Raw genomic sequence first — 26,134 nt, forward strand, 5'->3', positions numbered from 1 at the left:
TTCCTTTCCTGTGATGCTGACTGGGGGCTTTACAACGTTTTCTTTTCACTGTGCACACACAGAGGGGGGTAATTGTTGAACTCTGGTATACATCCTAGTGCTTGCTCATGCATGGTGCTTCAGGGTGGCAGGTTTTATGCTTCAGTTGTGATTGCCAAATGTCATGAGTCACCTCTACCTGATTGTGGTGCCAGGGATCATAGCAGCTGAACTGCTGGGGTTACTGCTGAGCAGTGCTGGGGATTGACCCCATAACCTTCTGCTTGCAAGGTTGGTACCCAAAGCCACTGAAACACCCAGCCTTTTTTTTTTTTTTTTTTTTTTGGTTTTTGGGCCACACCTGGCGTTGCTCAGGGGTTACTGGATCAGCTGCTTGCAAGGTAAATGCCGCTGTGCTATCTCTCTGGCCCCCCAGCCTTTTTCTTGATGAACTTTTATGCGCTGTTCTCTTAAAAGCATCAAAGATTGGGGCCAGAGAGATAGTACTGCAGTAGGGCTTTTGCTTGCATGCAGCTGATCCAGGTCATACGGTGGTTCTAATGCCGGCATCCCATATGGTCCCCTGAGCTTGCCAAGAGTGATTTCTGAGCAAAGAGTCAGGAGTAACCCCCTGAGCACTGCCGGGTGTGACCCAACCACCCCCCCCCCCCAGTCAAAGATAAAGTGCAGTCTTCCTGTTTTATGTTGCATACCAGAATTTAACTGTTGGGCAGCTGGAAGCTTGTACTCTTCGATCCTTTCACCCATTTATCATCCAAAGAGCATTTTGTGACTTGAGAAATTACCATTTATAAATAGACAAGATATTTCATGGAAAAAAAGAATAGATGAATTCACAATTCAGTATTTTGGTTTTTGAGTCATACTTGGTGTTGTTCATAGGCAAATCCTGATTTCTCTCTGTGGACCCTGAGGTACTGAAGCTCAACTTGGACCACCCCTCCAGCTGTTTAAATGTCTGACCCTTTAAAAAACATTTTATTAAAAAATGACCATTTTCTAAGACAAATTTACCCAGCCCAGTAGCATTCTTTGACATTTTTTGCAAATCTCTACAGTAGGTAACATAATAATAAAATATAGTTTCCACTTTCTTTTTGTTGCATGTCCCATGTGATGTCCCCTCTAGAAAGCTCTGTTTACACCTGTGAGATGTTACAATCAAGAGGGGAAAATAGTATCTTGAATGGATATCCTAGTTTTTTTTTTTTTTTTAATAGTCTTAAATTTGTGAATTCTGATAAGGGTTTTGGGAACCTTTTTTGTTTTGTTTTGTTTTTGGGCCACACCCAGTGTTACTCCTGGCTCTGTGATCAGAAATTACTCTTGGCAGGTTTGAGGACCATATGGGATGCTGGGAATCGAACTCAGGTTCATCCTGGGTTGGCATTGTGGAAGGCAAACACCCTACTGCTATGCTCTCTCTCTGGCCCTAGGAAACCTTTTGTTTTGGAAGGAGAATTATTTAAATTGTTCTGTAAAAGATTCAATACCATGTATCTTAAAAGTCTCATATATTTCCAGGTGACTTACTGAGTAACCTGTTGCAGAGTCCTAGTACGGCCAAGCTCTTGAACCAGCCAATCCCCATCCTTGATGTGGAGAGTGAGTATGTCTGTTCCCTGGCCTTGGAGTGTCTGGCCCATCTCTTCAGTTGGATTCCTCTGTCTGCCAGCATCACCCCGTCCCTCCTTACCACCATCTTCCACTTTGCACGCTTCGGTTGTGATATCCGGGCCAGAAAGATGACATCAGTGAACGGCAGCAATCCTAACTGTGTGTTGGGTCAGGAACGAGGTCGGCTTGGCGTCTTGGCCATGTCCTGCATCAATGAACTCATGTCCAAAAACTGTGTGCCTATGGAATTTGAGGAGTATTTACTGCGCATGTTCCAGCAGACTTTCTACCTCCTGCAGAAAATCACCAAGGATAGCAATGCCCACACTGTGAAGAGCAGGCTAGAAGAACTCGATGAGAGGTAATGAAAACTGATGGAGGCAGCTGTACCCTGAGAAAGGGGCTTGGCTGTGTCATGTGGTGCTGCATAGGATCTGTAATCCTTTTTGGTTTCAGAATGTGGGGCTCCTGGTGAGGAATGGCAAGGTAGGTGTGTGCCAGCACGTGGAAGATTAGCTGGAGGGGCTAGGGTGGTTAAGGGAAATGAGTTGAGTGTGAAGTGATTATGAATTGTGTAGGTTTGTTGTCCCCCCTCCCACCCCCACCTCCTGTCTCCCCTCCTGCCCCTCCTGCCCTCTTCCTCACTATTTGCTGCAGGTCTGAGGTGGCTCAGGAGCCGAGATGCTGCTCATGCATAGCCAGGAACAGAGGAGGTTCATGGAGGTACAGGGGTTAAATCACCCTTTCTTACTTGACGCTGCCTTTCAGCTTTTGCTATTCAATTTTTTTCCAATTGAACACAGTACAGGGTATAGAAATGTCATTGTGAGTTTTGCACAGATGGCGACTCTTCCTTGGAGAGGAGGGCTGTTAATGTGGGTTTATGCTAATATGTGTTTCTGTGTGGTGGTCCTTGTGCTGAACCTCGACTTTCTTAAATGCTCCAAGAGATGACTGCTTTCTAGTGTGAGGCCTGGTCTCAGGACTGATTTCCACTCAGATTCTGATGTTTGCTTAGTCTCTGGCTCTCACTGCTAGAGGTCTCTGTGTAAAATGAGGGAAAATTGGAAATATGCTAATAGATTGTGCTTACTGTGCAGAAACTTTCAAGCTATAAATTTATTGAATTAACAAATTTTTAGATGCCTGACACCAAAAAATTGTTGATATTTTAATCTATTTTCCTTGACTTGTTTTTCTTAAACTAATAGATTTAAGCTATTCCCTTTTCCCTTCCTTTAGAGTAAGTGTAACAGTAAATAGTGAAACAGTTTTTATTTTAATTATAGCAATTTATTCTAATACATTGAAGTAAGTAGTTGATACATGATTTTGGGGGTTTTATTGTATTGTATTGTAAGTAAGATTTGTATAAAACTTGTTTAATCAGGAGTATTTAAAATCTGGTATTAATGTGTTTGTTTTATTTTTCATTACTTGGTAATAGTTTTCTGTATGAAGTGAAAGTAATCATTGTTAAAATACAATTTTATGTCCTTTTTTAGCTTTGGTTAATAATGGTTGTATTTTCTTAAGTTAAAAAATTCTAGTTTCTTGTACTAATCTTCAAATACAATTGTTTTTACTTTTATTGATAGCATAATATTTTGTTATGGCTTAGAGTTGGGTGGCAGAGAAATGTCTATGTACTGATTTTGTTGCGTGTAACTTTTGTGCTCTTGGTTTTATATTTCAATCCTATGCTTCCTATTGCCCCGTGAAAGCTGAGAGGTACCTGGAAGCAGAAAGGTGACAAAAATAACTGTGTGCTTGCTTCCTGGCTCTTGGGCCCCTCCCACTAATTCTAAACAGCTAAATCCCTTCTCAGTTGTTTAGGAGCTACTTACCCAGGTCCTTTGCTTCTCTTTTCCTCGACTGCCTTTTCCCCCTAACTTTCTGCTGCTCATTAGCACCTGTACCAGAAGGTGGGCAAGGGGAAGAAAATGAGGTGAAATGAAATCTGTGGTACAACCTTGTATATAGATATTTTTAAAATTGAGCTGCACAGGGTACAGATATAACAACAGATAAGGCTCTTACTTGCCTTGTATGCAGTTGACCTGGGTTCAGTCCCTGGCACTGCATATGGTCCCTGGTACACAACTAGGAACAATCCCTGAGCATAACCGGTGAGGCCCCAAAACAAAATAATTTTGGGTTGCAGATTAAAAGATACTGAGATTGCATGGTATTTTCCCCTGGTTCCTCTTTATTATTTTATGGTGATGGGGAGTTGAGTGCATCTTCCTAAAGAGCAGTAAACTGGTGGTGACTCTAAATATTGATGTTGAGTTGGGATGTGTTCAGCTGCATGAGAACGTGGAACTCCTTTGGTCCTCAGTGATGGAGACATCACCATCTCTTTTGTTTTTTTCTCATCTTTAACAACAGTTGAATTTAGTTTTCTGGCTATCAGATGTTTGACCTTATGATGCACTGAGACACCCATTACCTTTATCAAGCAAGTTTAAAGATTTTTTTTTATAAGCTGCAAATAAACTTACATATGGAGGGCCATATGTAGCAATGCAGAGGCTAGATGGAAAGATTGGCGTCTCTTCTCCCCCTTCCCCCGGTATTACAGGTCCCAGGAGCAACATGGGACATTTATGGGCCAGTGTGCCTTTCCAGAGAGCCCTTGTGTTATTTCACATGTATTTGCTTTAAGAAGATCATTTTGGAGCTAGGAGTGTTAACAGTTGCTGTCAGCCATCATTTCTTTTTGGCTAAATGCTAGAGTGTCTTTGTATTTTTAAAAACTTCGCCTAGGACCTTCATTGCATGAAGGTGACCTGGGTTTGATCCCCAGCACCCCATCTGGTCCCTCAAGTATTGCTGGGTGTGACAACACCCAAAAAGTAAACTCCCCCCACCCCAATCAAACAAAAACCACAATTCCATCTCTGAAATTATGCTTTGTGGAAGTGTGCCCATCTCATTTTCTAATCACCTTTTGGTATTTAGGAGCTTAAAATGAGAGTTTCTGATATGTGAGAGTGATGATGTGCTGTGTATTTAATAACAAAAGTCTCTTACCCTTGCAGCTTTGACCCACACTCTTCTGTGAAATGATTTTGTATATATATGAGTTGAGTTCACTCTGAAGTGAAAAGAAAGAACACTGAATTTGTGCGTGGATGAAACACACACACACACACACACACACTCACACACACACACACACACACACACACACACATATTCTGCCCTGGGCTGAGTGGCTTTGGGCTGGTCACTTTCTATCTCTTGGACTTACCTGTTAAATGAAGCATCTGACTAGATCATCTGAGCCTTGTTGAACAGCCGTCCGCCCTTATTTGAAATAACTTTTGGAGATGATTGGGTTGTGCTATGTTTAATTAGCACTAGGAGCCAGAGAGTGAGGGGAAAATTAATAGTATATTGTGATCCGGAACATATCTTGGCATAAATGCCAAACTTTTTGTGCAACCTCATTTTGTTTGTTTGTTTTTGCATTTTTCTTCTTTTTAATGGTTTGTTTTTGTATTTTTAAGCAAGTTTTAACATGTTCACCTTGTTCCATGCAAAAACCAAATGTTCCAGGCAAAAACCAAAACAACAGCAGTAGTAACAAGAAAACCCCCAAAGTCAGCCTTCCAGACTTACAACCTCGACAGTCACACACATGACTTGCCCATATACTGTTAGCATGTCCTTTTACTGTAGCTGGGTCAGAATCTTAAGGTAGGTAGAGAACACTAGCTGTTAAGATTCCTAGTTGACCGTGTCTGAGGATTAAAGTTGCTTTTCTGCTATGTTTCAGGTGGTAATGGAATGGAGGGTTGCCTGTCCTGTAGGTAATTGTTGCAGGCCTTTATGTTTTTTAACTGAACAAACAATATAAATCTGTATAGTTCTATACTGAAAGAGATTTACATTGAATTTAAATTCTCCTCTACGACCGTGGCTGGATTTCTTAATGTCATTGTTTGTCTTTTATTTAGCTACATCGAGAAGTTTACTGACTTTCTGCGGCTCTTCGTGAGTGTTCACCTGAGAAGAATCGAGTCTTACTCCCAGTTTCCTGTAGTGGAGTTTCTCACACTTTTGTTCAAGTACACATTTCATCAGGTAAAACACTAAAACCTTCCATTTCTTACTTCTTCCCTCTTCCAAGTCTACTTTGCCATTTTCAGGCAAAGGAGCTTCTTTTTCTTATTTCCCAAACTTTTTATTTTTGGATTTTGGGCCATACCCGGTAACGCTCAGGGAATACTACATGCTCAGAAATCGATCCTGGCTTGGGGGACCATATGGAACACCAGGGGATCAAACTGTGGTCTAGTGAGGGCAAGGCAGCAGATGCCATACCACTTGCACCACCATTCTGGCCCCTTATTTCCCAAACATTTATATCATACTTACTCTGTGAATTGTAACATAATCTTCAAACAGTGGTGTGACAGTAGATCTTATTATTAATATCATTTTACAGATAATGAACCAAGTATCTGCTTGCAAGCTTTCACTGCTTGCAGTCATGTGAAAATCCATCATGATTTAGGCTGTTGATTCCGGTGATCTTGACTATGCTGCAGTGGAGAGGGGAGAGTGAGTGAGTTAGTGAGTGAGTGAGTGAGTGAGTGAGAGAGAGAGGGGGGAGAGAGGGGGAGAGAGAGGGAGAGAGAGGGAGAGAGAAAAGAGATATGCTATTTTATATATTAGGGACCACACTCCAGGGAGAGCATTGTCTGGATTTATTAATAAACTTTTTGTTGAAGTCATTAAAGTTAGAACAGATGTTCCCAAACTTTTGGCCTCCCACCCCCTTTATAGAAACAAATTACTCAAAGGAGCAAACAGAAAGTTCTACCCCTCATTTTTACATGAAGCTGTGTGTCCGTTTCCCCCCCCCCCCCCCCCCCCAGTATGGACAACTTGGGGAAATACTGAGCTAGAGAAGGCAGGGCTAGACTGATGGGGGATTCAGTTCCAGTCTGGGATGAGAGTCATCATGAAAGCTCTGGGGCAGGGGCAGGAGCAGGAGCAGGAGCAGGGCACAGGTAGAGGAGGGCCAAAGGCTAACCCAAGTTCAAAGTGTCTGAGAGAGGAGAGGAGCTGTTCGTGCAGGGCAAGCAGGTGGATATGGGGAGCTCACCAGGCACAGGAAATGGGGGAGATATGAGGGGAGATGGGGAGAAGCATCAGAGGTAGGAAATTTTGAGACAGAACCAGAGGAATCTTACTGGAGACTAGAAAATAGAGAGAAGTGTAGCAGAAATGAGTGGGAAGGAGCCAGTGATGAGGCACAAAAGAAGGGTTTTATTTGGGAAGAGGGAATGAAAATGTCTGTGCTTGTTTAAATGGAATTGTTTAGCATATATGCTGAGAGATGGTTTTAAAGTATATATAGCTTATTTTTATTGTCTGTCTTTGGGCCATACCTGGCAGTAGTCAGTGTTTACTCCTGACTCTGCACTCAGTAATCATTACTGGTGAGTTTGGGGGACCATTAGTGGTGTTAAACCTGGGTTGGCCACCTGAAGGCCCCTGAGTGCTATTGGTCTAGTCCCAAATGTACATGACTTAAATGCTTGCTTTGGACTTGGATTCAAATGTATGTTTGAGCTCTTGTTACTCTCTTTGGTCTTTTAAAAGCTTTATTTTTTGGTGTACCCCCCAATCCCACCCCCACCAACTGTGCTTGGATCACTCTAGCAGTACTTGGCTGCATGGTGCAGCCTGAAGGTTGGTGCCTGGACCCTGTGATGTGGTACTGGTGTGAAGATACTGCCGACCACTCAAGGCATCTAGGCAAGGCCTGGCTGGGCTCTAGTCCTTTGAATGATCACCCCAGCTCTTAAAAAGTTAAAAAATGTCCTTCAGTTTTATTTTCCTCATTTAAGATATTTTGTAGCTGTACCTCTCAGCATCTTTCTCTAGACCCTGTGTTGGTTTTCCTTGAAGTGGGAAGTGGTGGTTTTGTGTAGTTACATACTAGGAAGAGAAGTAGCTGTGGCCTTGAAATAAGCAGGCAGCCTTTTTTTTTTCCCTTTACTGGAGATTACTGACTCAGAGCCTCTGACGGCTCTGTTGGCCCCTTGAATGAGGGTTGTCCTTTCTTGGTGCACCGCATAAATCTGGAAGTTTTACTCTGAGCACTAGGCAGAGAGGAAGGAGATCGATATAGACTCACCATATACTCTCGACATGCCAGTGGGAAAAACAGCAGGTCCATTCTGCGTTGCCCAAGCAGGATCAGGAGTGCCAGGTCCAAGAAGCCTAACGACCTTCTCCAGGCTTGAGACAGTGTAAATCATCCTCCATTCAAAGGCATGGGATGGTGTGCATAACTGTAAGACACTTTGGCATAAACACGCAACCTAAATCAGTGCTGACTTTTCTCAAGAGCATTTCAAAACATTGAGGTTTTCTGGAGAGGCATGTGTGAGTTTCCAAACCATGAGAGGACAACTGGGTGACAAACTGAAGGAAACTTGGAAAGTTGGAGCTGGCGCAAGATGGTCAAGTCCTGACCACTAGCTTCCCATCTTACTTTCATGGCCTCTGAATTGTTTTTTTCTGTTGTCCTCATGGTTGGTTTCATGTCAGGGATATCCAGGGTTTTGCTGAGTCTGAAGCAAAGCCAGGAAATGGCCTTTTCTTGTGTCTTTTCTCTTTTCCTTCCTGAGCAGGACTGGTCAGTGGCCCTGACTGCATTGTGAGCATGGAGTCTGGGCTTTTTTTTTTTTTGGTCACAGCAGCACCCAGGGTTTTTTTCTGGCTCTACACTCAGAAATCCCTCCTGTCAGGCTCAGGGAACCATATAGGATGCCGGGATTCAAACCACTGTCTTTCTGCAGGTAAGGCAAACGCCCTGCCTCCATGCTATCTCTATGGCCCCTGGGTCTTATTTTTTTAATTAATTTATTTTTTTGTGGGTTTTGGGTTACACCCGGCAGTGCTCAGGGGTTATTCCTGGCTCCATGCTCAGAAATTGCTCCTGGCAAGCATGGGGGACCATATGGGATGTCGGGATTCGAACCGATGACCTTCTGCATGAAAGGCAAACGCCTTACCTCCATGCTATCTCTCCGGCCCCTGGGTCTTATTTTTAAAAGGAAATTATTTTGGGGTAATGTCTGGCAGTGGTCAGGACCATATGGGGTATTGGGATCAAAGGGGTCAGGCATTGCAGGACATTAATCCCTGTACTATCTCTCTGCTTCAACTTTTAAGTTTTTCAGACTCAATCTGTGTATAGAACTTAACTACTTGCTGCACCCCAATTTTAGATATTATTTGAATAAATTCTATATAGACCCTTGTAAACTCATGGACTTTTGGAAACTTAAGATGATGGAATGTAATTCTTTTCCATCATAAGTCTTTCTATTTATGATCTATCATATGATTCAATGAGGCAATTACAAGTAAAATTAGAGATTTCTTGTAGGTAGGGAGAAATTGAGTGTCTCCATGTAACATGGTGGTGCTCCAGAAATGGTTCTGGATTAGAGATGGGGTTCAGAAGCCAAGAAAAAGAAAGCAGAGGAAGGAAGGAAAGACACACACACACACAGAGGAAGGAAGGAAAAACACACACAGGAAGGAAGGAAACACACACACACACACATACACACACACACACACACACACACACAGAGAAAGAAAAATTGAGGAAGCCAGAGCAGTAGTACAGGGAGTAGGGTGTTTGCCTTGTACGTGACTGGCCCAAGTTCAATCCGCAGCATCTCATATGATCTCTCATGCATCATGTGGAGTAATTCCTGGGTGCTGAGCCAGGAGTAATGCCTGAGCACCATTGGCATGGCCCAAAAAGAAAAAAAAATTGAGTTAGGAGAAATAAAGTTGGAAATGCTCACTCTGATCAAGAGCAGGGTGCTAAAAGGACGTAGAATGATATGTATGATATCCTTTCAGTAATAGTATTGAAAATCATACTTCCTAAAAGGAAAAAATAGAAGAACAAGAAAGGTGCAGTGGAAGGGAAGCTGCTGGGGAGATTGGTGATGGGAAGTGTACACTGGGGAAAGGATGGGTGTTGGACATTGTATGACCAACTAAGTAAGAAAAGTGAGTGAATGCATAAAGAGATTATGGGGAGCTACAGTTGAAATCAGACCATTCTAGTGGTGGAGTGTACAGAGTCTCAATTTTGCATAAAATGGGATTTCGAGGCTCTTGAGAATGTCCATAGTGCATCAGTCCAAGCCTTCCTCTTCTCACTTTTTTCTCATTAGCATTTGGTTAGAAGTTATTGTTAGCCTTTTTAATACTTCTGTTATTACAGATGAGCTAATCAAGTTTTCCCAACAAGATTATTTTCAGTCTGTTACATAAAGATTACAGTTGTTGTTGTAATCTAAAATGTGTAAATTTGTCACCTTTGCGGCCTCTAGAACTTATTTTTGGTTTAGTAATGGTATGTAGTGGAAAGAGTATTCATTTACTGGGACAAAAGGTGCTTGCTTTGAATCCATAAAATACATTGAAGAAAATAAGGGCAAAATTCTCCAGAAAATGGACCACAGAGCTGCTTTCAACAAGATGATCATAGAGGCAAATATAACAAAAATAAACAAATGGAATTACATCAAATTAAAAAAACTTCTGCACAAAGAAAAAATTTAAAAACTTGTGGAATCAGGACTGGATTGATAGTATAGCTGGTATGGCACTTGCCCTCACACAGGCAATCCAAATTCAAAAAATGGCATGCTTTCTGGTCCCCTCAAGCAATGTCAGGAGTGATTGCTGTAAGCATCACCATGAGGGTAGCCCCCAAAAGTTGTGGGATACAATGCAGTTCTTTTTGTTTGTTTGTTTTTGGGTCACACCCGCCAGTGCTCAGGGGTTCTTCCTGGCTCTATGCTCAGAAATCGCACCTGGCAGGCTCGGGGGACCATATGGGATGCCGGGATTCGAACCATCATCCTTCTGCATGCAAGGCAAACATTTTACCTCCATGCTATCTCTCCGACCCCAATACAGTGCAGTTCTAAGAAAAACCCAAATCATATAATTTGCAGCAGCATGAATGCCAAGGATATGCCAAGTGCAGTCAGAAGAAAAGGGATTGAGAAAGATCTCTCTGTGTGTAATAACAAAGAGCCAAAGTCAAATAACAGTAGAACTAATGAGGGAGGAAGAAGTTTGTGTTTGTGTGTATTTAAAAGGAGGAGTGGATGTGAGGGAGTGGGGGAGGGAGGTACACTGGTGATGGGTGTGGTCTTGGAATTCTGTACCAAGGAAATTCATTAACATTACTGTAAATCACAGAACCTTAGTTAATAAAAGACAGAGAGGGGCTTGCTCATCTCAGCTGACCTAAACACCTGGATTCCAATGTCTTGCTTTCAAAAATAGATGGAAATTGAATGACTTATTGCAGTGAATGCTTATTGAATGCTTAGTCTCCTACATGGGAGAGGTAGCTGCTTGTCTGGTTTTGTAACTCTGTGTCCTGCTGCAGAGTATCTGCCTCCTGATGTGCTCCATAGTACCCTTTTACTTGTTCTGTTCAGCTGCTCTGTCCTGAAGACTGATGAACACGGTGCTCCTTTATACCTGTTCCCCACTAACCTAGAAATACCTTGTTGACTGATAAGGCAGAAATAAAAAACATTATTTAAGCTAAGAATACTCGTTAATATTGGGGCCGGGTAGGTGGCGCTGGAGGTAAGGTGTCTGCCTTGCAAGCGCTAGCCAAGGAAGGACCGCGGTTCGATCCCCCGGCGTCCCATATGGTCCCCCCAAGCCAGGGGCGATTTCTGAGCACATAGCCAGGAGTAACCCCTGAGCGTCAAATGGGTGTGGCCCAAAAACCAAAAAAAAAAAAAAAAAAAAAAAAAAAAAGAATACTCGTTAATATTTATAATAGTGCCACTCTGTGTTCCAAGTATACCATGTTTAAATGATACCAATTTTCAGAGATTATTAAGAAATTCCTGCAAAGGAACTGAGAATCACTAGGCTCAAGGTCACCAGGTGTGGTTATCAGGAAGCTGGGGGAATCTTGATATATTTTTTGTTTAGTTTTGGGTCATATCTGGTGATGTTGAGGGCATAGTTCTGGTGCTCAGGGATTGTTCCTGCCAGGACTTAAGGGACTATATGGGGTATTGGAAATCAAACTTGGGTCTGCCACACGCAAAACTTAAGTGTTATATCTGTTATATAGTTCTGGCTCCTTGGCTTATGATTTTTACATTTTAATAGAAGTAAATAGCAGTAGATGTGTATATATCTAAGGCGTAAGATGCATTAAGTAATCTCATTGTCTACATTTTTTTTCACCACAGCCTACTCATGAAGGTTACTTCTCTTGTTTGGATATCTGGACACTCTTTCTAGACTATCTGACAAGCAAAATTAAAAGTCGTCTGGGAGATAAAGAAGCAGTTCTTAACAGGTAAAACCCTGAAACACCATTAACTGGAAATCGGTATTCTTTTCCTGTTTCTCTTGTGTCCTAAAGGGTAATTGTGTAGCCAGATTGCTAGAAGAATTGAGGTCGAACTAGTGCCATTTTCTTTTTTTCCCTTAGTCTGTTTTCTTAGAATGCCTTTTTTTTTTTTTTTTTTTTTTGGCTTTTGGGTCACACCCAGCAGCGCTCAGGTGTTACACTCCTGGCTCTAGGCTCAGAAATCGCTCCTGGCAGGCTCAGGAGACCATATGCCATGGGATGCCTAACCATTTATCTGTTGAAGGGCATCTTGGTTGTTTCCAAAGTTTGACTATCATAAATAGTGCTGCAATTAATATAAGTGTGAGGAAAGCATTTTTGTATTGTGTTTTTGTGTTCTCAGATAAATTCCTAGGGGTGGTATAGTTGGATGGATCATATGGGAGCTTAATTTCCAGTCTTTTGAGGAATCTCAAATTGTTTTCAGTAAAGGCTGGATGAGTTGGCATGGCATTCCCACCAGTAGTGAATGAGAGTTCCTCTCTCTCCACTTCCCCACTAGCACTTATTGTTCTTGTTCTTTGTGATGTGTGCCAGTCTCTGTGGTGTGAGATGGTACCTCATTTTTTTGATTTGCATTGCCCTGATGATTAGTGATGTGGAGCATTTTTTCATGGGCCTTTGGCCATTTGTATTTCTTCTTTGAGAAATTGTTCATTTCTTCTTAGAATGCTTTTTTTGATTAAAAAAACAGTATGTATTATAAATTTTTGAGGGGCCCACACCCAGTGGTGCTCAGGGGTAACTCCTGGTTCTACACTAAAGAATCACTTCTGGTGGGCTTAGGGGGACATATGAGATGCTAGGAATCGAACCTGGGTCAGCTGCATGCTGTACTATTGCTCTGACTCCTGTTAATCTTAAACATTTCTGGGCCTAAGGGAATTTGGAGGGCTATTTCTATGAATTGGATGGGTAATTTAATACTGAAGGACTACCATGTTGGGGACTACTATATTCATAACAGTGGTATTTAGGGGGTCTTCAAGGGTACATCCGGTGGTGCTGGGGCAGGGACATGAGGATCAAACAGAGCCATGTACATATGTACATGTACATATGAAGCACACATTAACCTTTGTGCTATGGTTAAAGTTTTAAGGTATGTTTGTGCATTTCATGGCCTTTAGTTTAGATAATACAACTGAAATATTTATTGGGTGGAATAAAGCTCATTGATAAGAGAAGTGGGTCAGCATATAGAAGGATTAGGGGTGGCTGTGTAGTGAGTAATGAGTGATGCCAACCTTTTATACATTATTTTTTTTAAATTTTTTTTTTTACATTATTTTCTTGCTCCTGTTATATTTGTTTGAAAATTTCATAAGGTAAAGTGCTTATAATGAAAAGTTTTTAAAAACTAGGATAGGAGAAAGGAACTCTTATTTATTGCTGGTGGGAATGCCATCTAGTCCAGCCTTTATGGAAAACAATATGGAGATTCCTAAAATAAATAAATAAATAAATAAATAAAGGAAAAGGACCTTCCATATGATCCAGCTATACCACTCCTAGGGATATATGCTAAGAAAACAAAAACACAATACAAAAATGCCTTCTGCACACTTATATTCATTGCAGCGCTATTTACAATAGCTAGAACCTGGAAGCAATCCAGATGCCCGACAACAGATAAGTGGCTAAAGAAACTGGTACATATACACAATGGAATACTATGTAGCTGTCAGGAAAAATGAAGTCATGAAATTTTTCCATACATGGATGGACATGGAAACTATTATGCTGAGTGAAATAAGTCAGATAGACAGAATAGTCACACTCATCTATGGGGTTGAAGAAAAATAAAAGACAGTTTTGTAATAATACCCAGAGACAATAGAGATGAGGGTTGGAAGGACCTGCCAATGCTATGAAGTTTACCACAAATAGTGGTGAGTGCAGTTAGAGAAATAACCATACTAACGGTTATCATGACGATGGTAATGAGTGAGAGAAATAGAATGCCTGTCTCAAATACAGGCAAGGGATGGGGGAGGAGGGAGATGGAGGGCATTGATGGTGGGAATGTTACTGGTGAAGGGGGTGTTCTTTTCTATTACTGAAAACCAACTACAAACATGTTTGTTATCATAGTGCTTATGTAAAGATATTGTGTTAAAAACAATTAGGAAAAGTTGAAAACTATAAAGAAACTAAGTTACCCATAGCCCCAAATTTAAAAATAATTATCTTTGAACTTTTAATTGTATTTATTTCAAAATACAAAATGGGGAGGAGGGGGCTGGAGTACAGTGTTTGCCTTGCATGTGCCTGACCCAGGTTGGATCCTCGCACCCTATGCGGTCCACTGAGCTTGCCAAGAATGGCCCCTGAGTGCAGAGCCAGGAGTTAAGTAAGCTCTGAGCACTGCCGGCTGTGGCCAAAAAAAGAAAAGAAAACGGAGAAAATTTTCCTTCAATGTGTTTCTTTTTTTTGTTTTTGTTTTTTGGGTCACACCCGGCAATGCTCAGGGGTTACTCCTGGCTCTATGCTCAGAAATCGCTCCTGGCAGACTCATATGGGATGCTGGGATTCGAACCACCGACCTTCTGCATGCAAGGAAATGCCTTACCTCCATGCTATCTCTCCAGCCCCTCAATGTGTTTCTTAGATCCTTTTTTCCCTCTCTTCAAGGTGGTTGATTGCATGTAGAAAGTATTTTTCCTGTACGTTGTGGCTATTATTTCGGAAATATATATTTAAAATGTATGACACATTATAAATACTCAAATGCTATCGGAGAGATTCTGAAAATTGAATAGATTCTGAAAACTCTGCTGAAGGTTTTTGATTGTATGGGATGTGGGGGTGTTGGTAGGGGACACATGGTAGTCCTCAGGACTTATCTCCTGGCTCTGCTCAGGGTTCACTCCTGGTGGTCACAGGGTCTTACAGTGCTAGGGATGAAACCCCAGTGGGCTGTGTATAAGACAAATTTACTGTCTCTGATCTTGGTTTTATGAGTTTTTTTTTTTTTTTTTTGGTTTTTGGGCCACACCCGGCAGTGCTCAGGGGTTACTCCTGGCTGTCTGCTCAGAAATAGCTCCTGGCAGGCACGGGGGACCATATGGGACACTGGGATTCGAACCAAACACCTTTGGTCCTGGATCGGCTGCTTGCAAGGCAAACACCGCTGTGCTATCTCTCCGGGCCCGGTTTTATGAGTTTTTAATGTTTATATAGAATGGTTATATTCCAAGTTTGAACATTTCTATTTTCCCTTCAAATACACACACACACACACACACACACGCACGCACGCACGCACGCACGCACACACACACACACACACATATTTTTTTTGCACAGTCGTTTTTAAGTTGGATGTCAGGTAAGATGGGTAGTCTGTCTATTCATGTATCTTATATATAAGATATATGAAACTTATATAACTATAGAGCTTCCTTTTGTGTTGTGACCAAGCTCTTTAAAGTCACTTATGACAGATGTCATATGTCTTAACAGTTGCACGTTATGATTCTGGGTCTGTGCTTATTTTGTTATATTTAGCAACCTGATATTTCTTTCCATCTCTCAGGCTTGTTAGGATATTGGCTGAGGACATGATTTATATAAAAAGACTTTTTAAAGCACAGTACGAACGTGCTTTAGGAACAGAGAAAATAAGTCCAATGAGAACATATGTTAGCTGATAACCAGTGTTAAATGTGCACTTGTACAGATTATTATGCCAGTAGAAGGAGCAGTGGTAGAGAACCTCATTCCTCTTCTGTTTCCTGGTAATTGTTACTTTCACTTGAGTTGTTTGCAAATCACGTTTCCTCTTGAAAAGACGCTAATTTCTCATGGAGGAGAGTGAGGAGCAAGTCAGCATGACAGGAAGCGCTTGCATTGGCACCCAGTAAATAGTCACAGCAGCAATAAGTTGTGAAGATGGTGTTGCCCTTTCTTTTGGTCAGGGTCCTGACTTCTGCTGCCTGCCCACTCCCCTCTCCAATAGCCATTTGACTTCAGTGATTTTGTCCCTAACCTTGTTAAACACTGGGGCTTTTTCTCATTTAGGTTCCCCCCTAATGGTCACTGTAAGCAAACAGTGAGAAGGGGTCTGTGCAGTTCACCAAGCATACACAAAGTTGAGCTTTAGAGCTTTAGCTCTTTATTATCTGCTGTTATCTTTTACAGTCTATATTTACACAAGTGTGTGTGCCCAAAAGTTTTCAAATCAAAGTTTTAATGATTTGACAACTCCTGTTCTAGGTTATGAAAGGCCCAGATACAGTAGATCAGAGATGTACTTTTTTTTTTTATATATAGAAGCAGCAGATTAAGAACACTGGTTACTGGTAATTATCACACTCACTTGAATTCAGAATATGAAAATATGATTAAAAGTGTTGCAGCTGTTAAAATATATCTGAAAGAAAATTGGTGTGCTTTTGGAATCACATTCGTGGTTTGAGACAGATTTTCAGAAGCCACTGATCTTGCAGGAAGTAATCAAGAATGTTTTCTTAGTGTCTTAAATGGAAAACGTAGGTGTGGCTAAGTCACAGGCAGCACTTAGTTCCTGTCCCTTGTGGTTTAAAGGTTTTGCATCATTCATCACAACAAAGTGGTTGGCATAGTAGGCTACAAATTTAGAAGCACGAATGTACATGGATTTATTTTTGGTTCTAGAAATTTAGAAATTGAAGCTTTGCCTGTTCCTTGCTTAGTGAGAATGTTTAAGAGCTTGTTGCTCAGAGCTGGTGGGACTTTAGAGAACTTATGTTTCTGTGCCAATGATATAAATGTTCTTTTGGAACATCCTATTGACTAGAACTACAGATGAGTTCATTGTCCCAGTTGGCCATTTTGAGGCGATGAACAACCTAAATGTTCCATTTGTATTTTGTGCCTACCTCTCACACCTGTCGGAGAAGTTAAATGAATCCTCATGCATAAAGTAGCTAGCAGATGGTAGGTGCTTAGTCACTAAGTATTAGCTTTCTTCTCTTTTCTCTCTTTCTCTCACTCATGTCTCTTTGTGCTTGCCCATCAAAAGGACCCACCTGCGTAGAAACTTGTTTTTCATTGTAAGATGAGGAAGGCTGAGTTGAGTTAAGCAACTCAAAATCATTGAGTCATGTCCTGTAAATTGCTTTGTTGAGAGAATACTGGCAAGTGCTGGCCACTGACTTGCCCAGGGATTCCGGTGATATTAATCGGACTGGAAACAGATGTGGGTAAGCGTCAGAAATGTTGTTTTGAGTTATTGTGCTTAATATAAAGAGGAAGTACCATTATGATACATGGCATTTTGATATAATCAATAAAAGGTGTTAACTAAGTTCACGCCAGGACTCTGATTGCTTCCTGGCTCCTTTTCTCTAGTAACCCCAGAGGAATTCACACAGTTGACTGCCACAGGGAGCAAATGAACTGGCTGCTGGGATTTTGATGCCACACCAGTGGTGGTCAGAAAAAACACTTCTTTTTTTTGTGTTTGGGGAGTCATTCCTGTTGATGCTTGGGGACGCTGCAGTGCCCCAGATAGAACCCAGGCCTCCTGTGTGCTGATCTTTATTTTATTGAGTTGAAAAGAAAAAAAAAATCTATCCAGGATTATATTATATTCCTTTATAGTATTTTTTTGACTTGGAATTTTAAAATATTTTGCTAATTTGTTCTTTATCATATTTATAGAGTACTTGAGTTTCTTACATGATTAACTTAACACTCAGAATTTGGGTGGGGGGTTTAGGCCACACCTGGTGATGCTCAGGGGTTACTCCTGGCTCTGCACTCAGAAATCACTCCTGGCAGGCTAGGGAGACCATATAAGATGCCAGGAATTAAACCCGGGTTCTTTCCAAGTCGACTGCGTGCAGGGCAAAAGCCCTTATTGTTGTGCTATTTCTCTGGCCCCTAATCATTACATTTAAATGTCTTTTTTTGTTTTTGGTTTTTGGGTCACACCTGGCAGTGCTCAGGGGTTACTCCTGGCTCTATGCTCAGAAATGGCCCTCGGCAGGCACGGGGGGACCATATGGGATGCCGGGATTTGAACCACTTGCCTTCTGCATGAAAGGCAAACGCCTTACCTCCATGCTATGTCGCCGGCCCTCTTTTTTTTTTGTTTTTGTTTTTGTTTTTTGTTTTTGTTTTTGTTTTTGGGTCACACCCGGCGGTGCTCAGGGGTCACTCCTGGCTCTATGCTAAGAAATCGCTCCTGGCAGGCTCGGGGGACCATATGGGATGCCAGGATTCGAACCTCTGTCTTTCTGCATGCAAGGCAAACACCTTACCTCCATGCTAGCTCTTCAGCCCCAAATATTTTTATTTTCCTTTCATTCAGTTTAGAAGAAGAACATTTTTTGAGGGGTGTGGGTCACATCCAGCGCCACTTAAGGGTTACTTCTGGATCTGCAGTCAGAAATCACTCCTGGAAGGCTCAGGGGACCATATGGGATGCTGGGGATTGAATCCGGGTCCGTCCCGGGTCTTCTGTGTGCAAGACAAACACCTTACCAATGTGCTATTACTCTGGTCTCCTTTTTTTTAATTTCTTGGGGGGGGGAGGGCACCTGGCGGCGCTCAGGGGTTACTCCTGGCTTTGTGCTCAGAAGTTGCTCCTGGCAGGCTTGGGGGACCATATGGATCGCCGAGAACCGAACCCGGGACCGTCCTGGGTCGGCCACATACCAGGCAAAGGCCCTACTACTGTGCTATCACTCTGGCCCATCTGGCTCCCTTTTCATTCAGTTTAAAATGTATTCTATTTTGTTTTTGTTTCTGAGTCTTTTTTTTTTTTTTTCTGAGTCTTAACCCAGCTGTAGTTAGGGCTTGCTCCTGGCTCTGTTCTTAGGGATCACTCCTGGAGGAGTTCAGGAGACCATATGGGTTACCAGGTATTGAACCTATGCCAACGTTGGCAAGGCAAGCAAGCACCTTGCCTGCTTACTATCTCTGACCCCTCCAAATATTGTCACACTGTGTGGGGTTAGAGCTGAACATAGCACCTGTCTGGAGAATCGTATGAAAGCTGGATGTAATAGCAATTTTAGAAGTCTTTGGTCTTCCAGCATCTGTATTCCTTTGAGAAATGCTTGGTGTCTCATTCTTCATAGGTTGACTTGAAACTCTCTCTCTCTCTCTCTCTCTCTCTCTCTCTCTCTCTCTCTCTCTCTCTCTCTCTCTCTCTCTCTCTCCCCCCCTCTCTCTCCCTCTCTCTCTCCCCCCCCTCTCCCCCCCTCTCTCCCTCTCCCTCTCCCTCTCCTCTCCTTCCCCCCCCCTCTCTAGCATCTGTATTCCATTGAGAAATGTTTGGTGTCTCATTCTTCATAGGTTGACTTTAAACACACACATATACACACACACACACACACACACACACACACACACACATACACACACACACACACACACACACACACACACACACACACACCCCCACCCTTTTAAAATCATCTGTTTATTCTGGAACTAGAGAGAGATAGTACAGAAGTTAAGATGCTTGCCTTGTATGTAGCTTAGAGTTCAGAGTCAAGAATATGCCCTGAACACTGCCAGGTGTGACCCAAGACACCCCCTACCCCCAAAATACACCACTCCAAAAACAGCAATTAAAAATGTTTTTTTGTTGTTGTTGTTTTGTTTTTGTTTGTTTGTTTTTTCCTGCTGGCTAGAGGCATGACTTTAACTTTACAACTGTATTACTGCCAGAGATGGATGCTGAGTCTTCAGGCTTCACCCCCTGATTCTGGCTTCACTAAGAGATGCTGAGGGGCTGGAGCTTCCACTTTCTCAGAATCACCACCCTGGGGCTTCTTAGTGGGTCTTTGACAGTCCCATCTGCAGGGAAGCTTGAAATCTAGTCAGTTGATCTTACGCTTATTATTGTGAAGGGGTTTGTTTAGGTTTCAGTCTTTGCACCTATATCTCCTAACCATCATCAGATATATGGGAAGATCTACATTTTCTAAATGAACGGCTGTTTCTTAGTTTATAATAATATTATAATAAACTCAGCTGGTAGGAATTTTTTTAATAGATTCATTCATTTATTTATTTTTGGGCCACACCACGTGGTGCTCAGAGGTTACTCCTGGCTACGCTCTTAGAAATTGCTCCTGAAAGGCTGGGGGACCTTATGAGATGCTGGGAATCGAACGTGGGTCTATCCTGGGTCAGCTGCATGCAAGGCAAATGCTCTACCACTGTCCTATCTCTCCGGCCCCCATTAGTAGTTTTTTTTAAACCAGAATTGCCAACAGTCAATGTGGATTTCAGGTCTTTATTTAGGATTTTTCCTTTGCATCCAGAGTCTTTAATTTTTATCAGCAGAACAATTAATAGACTTCATTTCTCCCTCCCTGGTCTGAAGATTTTTTCCCTAATAAAATTGTAAAAGTGATTTGGACAATTGCAGTATATGTATGAAACTTCTGTGCCTTTAGGAATTTATGCCCTAAACAAATGACAAATAGAAATTCTAGGCTTAAATTAAATGCTTGAGCTGCTTTTCTTTGAAGGTTACTGATCTGGAACTGGGATATTGACTCTGGTGGCCATATCTCCCACAAATTTTGCCCATTTTATTCGTGGTGGTTTCTGCCAACCTTCTTTTCTGGGCCATGCACAGTTGTGGGTCTTGCCTGGGTTGTGAGGTCATTTGCAAACACCAAAGGACTTACAGTTTGGGGAAAAGGTGGCAGTGTCACATCTAGCTTTAAGGGAATAAGCTATTGTGCTTCCTAAATTTTGACATGGGGCTCCTTAGGAGGGCTGTGAATAATTTAATTGAAGGATTGTTAAATAGGGTTAATGCCCAGTAGTGCTGGGGCGGGGATCCCTTCCCATGGGTGCCCCATCCAGAGATGTGAATCTGGGCTCAGGCCCAGCATTAGCATTGTTGGGCTTGGGAGCTACCAGGTCACACATGGTGGTGCTATGGCAGGGATGGCAGGGAGGGGTGTGGTATCCGGGATTGAAATGGGGTGCAGCATGTGGCCTATAACTCATGAGTTATCTTCATGATCCTTGAACTGCATTTTGGTTTTGGCTTTGAATACTTTCATTGGTTTTTATTTTGGGGACATACCCACCTGTGCACAGGGTTTACTCCTGACTGCCCCCAGGGGTCATGCCTAGTGTGAGAGGTGGGGAACTTTATGGGGTGCCCAGGTCGAACCTGGGTCAGCTGCATGCAAGTCAGGTTTCCTATCTGTACACTCTCTAGCCCCTGAATACTTTTTTTGGGGGGGAGGGCACAGCTGCCAGTGCTTAAGGGTTACTCCTGGCACTGTGCTCAGGAATTACTCTGGAGGATACTTGGGGGACCACATAGGATGCCTGGGATCAAACCCGGGCGAGTTATGTGCAAGGCAAACAAACACCCTACCACTGTACTATCTATCACTCTGGCCCCAGCTCCCCTGAAAACTTTTGATCTTGGATTCCATTGTTTTTCTAGTATTCATCTTTATTAGATTAAGTGGTTTATTAAGATACTTGTCAGGGCACAGAATCCACACTTAATATTTTAAGAATGCAACATAGAAAATTGGTGAAACAGTTTTTAGAGGACTTGTAAAGCAAAAATGACCATTGTAAGAAATATCCCACCCCACCCCACCCATAAAGCTGGGGTTCAAAAGAAAGCAGATGTTATTAGAATAGAGGATGTCAGGTGTGTATCTGTCTGTGAGTCAGGGTTCAGATCTCTGAGGAGAGGGCACCATCTAGCTGCCACAGGAGCTCCGAAGAGGTGCCGCAAAGAGCTGAGGCTCATTCATTTTGGGGGAGGGAGGGCTAGAATTGGGCTATACCCGGCAGTGCTCAGGGATTACTTCTGGTTTAGTACTCAGAAATTGTTCCTGGTGGTGCTTAGGAGACCATATGGAATGCAGGGTTTCAACCCAGATCTGCTGGCCATTGCAAGACAAGCACCTTTCCCCCAGAGGCTGATTCCTCTGAGGCACTGATGGAACCTGATTACTGTAGGAGGGGTGGGTGGGGTGGAGGAAACGGGGTCAGGGGAGAGTTCTGTGCTTGTGGAGCGGAGTGGGACCTGGGACTGGTGTACTCCTGACTGACCTATGAGGTTGTACTTCTGGATAGCAAGCTCGCAGGAAATTTGAGTCCCACTGGCTTCCCTGCAGGGCCCCTGATGCTAGAGCCTGCCAGGCAAGGAGAAATGTCTTCTGCATGGTGTCAGCTATGGGGATGAGGCTGGCACTGAGAATTCTGAATGTCCAGCAGGACCAGTTCACTCTGAGAGGGACACCTCAGAAGCATTTCAGGACAAGCACGCACTTCCGCAAGACGGCTGTTCTTGAAACTTAGTGGCACTTTGACCTTGATGATAGAATGTGGCTATGCAATTTAGAAACTCTGAGTTAGGGGTTTTTGCTTGTTTGTTTTTATATTTTAATGGTGGGAGTTTGGGGCTACCCCTGGCTCTGCTCAGGGCTTATTCCTGATTCTGTGCTCAGGAATCACCCCTGGCAATGCTGGGAAAACCAGTGGTTGAATTGAGTTTGACCATGTGAATATTAAGTGCTTCGCCCCTGTACTATTTTTCTAGCTTCCTGCGTCCTTATCAAAGTAAGAAAGGACCATGTCCTGGTTTATCTTCTGAGAAATTATTAGAAATAGAGTAAAAGAGGGGCCGGGTAGGTGGCGCTGGAGGTAAGGTGTCTGCCTTGCAAGCGCTAGCCAAGGAAGGACTGCGGTTCGATCCCCCGGCGTCCCATATGGTCCCCCCAAGCCAGGGGCGATTTCTGAGCACATAGCCAGGAGTAACCCCTGAGCGTCAAACGGGTGTGGCCCAAAAACCAGAAATAGAGTAAAAGAGCCAGGACTTGCTAGACTTTTCTCCTTTTGTCTTTTTTTTTTTCTTCACTTTTTAAAGTTTCCTTATAGTTGACTAAGGAGTGGAATTTGGAGAGTAACTTTAAAAGCCTGCAGTAAGTTCATTATATGTAGGGAACGTATCACAGGTGGAGTCAGGCACCCTGAGCAGTTAGATTCTGTTAAATATAGTGTTCTCTGGAAAATACTGATATTGCTACCTAATTCTCGTAATTGTTACAAAGGATCAAATCACTGAGTTAATTGATAGTTTTTTTTTGTTTTGTTTTGATTTGGGTGGTCCAGCGCACTGGGAGCTGCACAGGCCCAGGGGACCACGTGGTGCCAGGGAACAAACCCTGGACTCCTGCATGTATGGGCTCCTTCCTTGACCCCATTAGTTGGTGTTTATATAATAATTCCTGTTACTTTCCAGAGCAACCACTGAGAAAATAGCTATGTACAAAATAATAGGGGCCGGGAAGGTGGCGTTAGAGGTGAGGTTTCTGCCTTGCAAGCGCTAGCGTAGGACGGACCGTGGTTCAATCCCCTGGCGTCCCATATGGTCCCCCCCAAGCCAGGGGCAATTTCTGAGCGCATAGCCAGGAGTAACCCCTGAGCATCAAATGGGTGTGACCCAAAAACCAAAAAAAAAAAAAAAAAAAAAAAAAAACCCCAAAATAATATATATGTATATGACAAAAGAATTTAAAGGGTATCCTAGAAAATAACTGTTTAACCTAAAAGAATAGGTCTGGAGTGCTAGTACAATAGGATTTTTATTTTTGTATGCAGTGGATGCAGGTTCAGTACCTGTACCCCGTATGGTCCCCCAAGCCCACCAGGAACAGTTCTTAAGTTCAGAACCAGTAGTAAGTCCTGAACACAGCTGGTTGTGACCCCCAAACCAAAAAGAATATGAAGAGTTGAAGACAAAGGAGAAGACATACAGAAAGTAACAAAACAACAGAAATAAGTGCTTGTTAGTCATTATATTAAATATAATTAATATAATTAAGGCCTACATTTCCCATTTGAAAAGCAGAGATTGGTAGAACGGATTAAAAACAACTACATGTGAAAGTGGTTGAAAAAATTTGAACTAAATTCAATTTTGAAATCAAAATTGGAGGCCAGAAAGATAGTATAGGGCTTACTGCTTTGTCTATAGCCAACTCAAATTCCAGTCTGGGTATTCTGTGTGGTCCTATGACCCTCCCTCACCCACCCTGCAAAATCAGAAAAATTCTCCAAAATTCTCCAGGCAGTGTAAAGAATGTCCCTGTAACTTGTCCTGTAGAATAAAAAAGAACAGGGGCCAGAGATATAGCATGGAGGTAAGGCATTTGCCTTTCATGCAGAAGGTCATTGGTTTAAATCCCGGCATCCCATATGGTCCCCTGAGCCTGCCAGGAGTGATTTCTGAGCGTGTAGCCAGGAGTATCCTGAGCGCTGCCAGGTGTGACCCAAAAATAAAAAAATTTTAAAAATTAAAAAGAACAGAATCCATTATCAAAACCCTTTATTTGCCATTAACAAGGGCAGAGTGTGACTTGGAATCAGCCCATGAAGGCATTTGTTGAGCATTGCCGACACTTATCAGTGAAGCTCCTGCTTCTGAAAGTGTGTCTTCTGATTCTCTTCACTACAAAAACAGCCTCTCTCACCTTGCAGGCAAGATGGTTGCTGGGGTACATGAGTCTGTTATCTAGCTTGACTTGATGCCAGCCAAGCTCTTCTTTTACCTGTTGCCATGCTCCTCCCATTATTATTGGCCCTTACACATGGACCTGCATGATTGTACTTGGCCCAAAGAGACTCAATGTCAAAGTCATACACAGGTTGAAGGATGTGAATGAAAGCTCATTCTTATGAACTGTGATCAAAACAGAACCAGGATAGTGATATCTCAGACTGAAAAATTGCTATTGGAGATCAAGGAACATTATATAATGATGAAAGGGTCAATCCATTTTGACCCCTTTGTTATTATGGAATGATAAAAAAAAAAGGTGCCTGGGATATAGTTAAGAACTACTTATGCATCTGTTCTCTCTCTGCACACCATGTCAGTAAGTTTAGGTGCTTTGATGGCTGGTAACCTGCCATGGATGCATCCTCCCGGGTGGTGCAGCATTGCTTTTCTGTACAGGCTGATAGCCCGCCTTCACTTGATGTTGAATTTCTCCCTGCTGCATAGGTACGAAAACGCCTTAGTCCTCTTGCTCACGGAGGTATTGAATCGAATCCAGTTCAGATACAACCAGGCCCAGTTGGAGGAGTTGGATGATGAGACTCTGGATGATGATGTAAGAAGCACTCCTTTATTTTCAATTTTTTATTTATTTTGGTCTTGGCCATACTTGGCAGGACTCAGGGGTCACTTGGTGGTGCTCTGGGAACTATGTGGTGCCAGGAATTAAATCTGGGCATCTTTTCTGTGAGTATGCTCTCAGCTCATTGAGCTACTCCAGCCTTTGTTACATTGTGGTCTGAAAGGGAATGGAGGCTTTTGATCTGTGAGCTTTCTTTTAACTACACACACTTTAAAATTCTCAAGTCACTTTTAGGGCTACCTGAGTAACTATGACTGTGGTGTTCTCTGGACTTTTGAGGCATATTGATTTGGGGAGCAGAATGGCCTGGATTTAATTCTTCGCAACCTTTGTCCAGACATTATATTTCTCTCTCATTTTCCTCATCTCCCAAATGGAGACTAATATGTTGGACTTTATTCAGAAGGAATGGCAGGTATTTAATAAACCTGCATTTTACTTCTTGTATTAGTTTTTCATATTTTTAGCCTGCATGGATAAGAATTGTTGTCACAGTTCGTTAAACAGATTGTGATTCAGGAGATGGGGACTAGGCCACAGAATTTGTATTGCTGGCAAGCCCTCATGTTAGCAATGCAAATTGCTCCCAAGTGTATGACTATACTTGGAGTAGTACTGATATAGTCAGTTATACCTATAGAACCTCGTATATGACTTTTTTAGAGGGTAATTCATGACCAATTCCTGGAGCTGGGTTAATGAGGGGACTTCAGCATTTCACAGGGAACATTTTAAGGAGTGGTAGTGGTACTTGAGGGTCACTTCTGATAGTTCTTGAAACCAAACGGTGCTAGGGATTATTTGGGGATCTTGCATGAGTGGCATGTACTCCAGCCCTTTGAGTTGTCTACTTGACACCTCACAAAGGGCTTTAAAAAATATATTTTTTCTTGGGGCCGGAGAGATAGCATGGAGGTAAGGTGTTTGCCTTTCATGC

The 26,134-nt window shown here is 42.5% G+C and overlaps 1 protein-coding gene across 2 annotated transcripts in view; it reads left to right on the forward strand.

Moving 5' to 3' along the window:
• XPO6 (exportin 6) overlaps positions 1–26,134 on the forward strand; it is a 127,757-nt gene that overhangs the window by 71,162 nt on the left and 30,461 nt on the right. For both annotated transcript variants that reach the window (XM_049787784.1, XM_049787785.1), the window contains 4 exons: positions 1,525–1,978; positions 5,583–5,709; positions 11,904–12,013; positions 25,062–25,170. In XM_049787784.1, coding sequence (XP_049643741.1) covers positions 1,525–1,978; positions 5,583–5,709; positions 11,904–12,013; positions 25,062–25,170 — 800 coding nt within the window. The remainder of the gene's footprint in view (positions 1–1,524; positions 1,979–5,582; positions 5,710–11,903; positions 12,014–25,061; positions 25,171–26,134) is intronic.

Source organism: Suncus etruscus, chromosome 15 (genome assembly GCF_024139225.1).
Source record: "Suncus etruscus isolate mSunEtr1 chromosome 15, mSunEtr1.pri.cur, whole genome shotgun sequence".
Lineage (NCBI taxonomy): Eukaryota > Metazoa > Chordata > Mammalia > Eulipotyphla > Soricidae > Suncus > Suncus etruscus.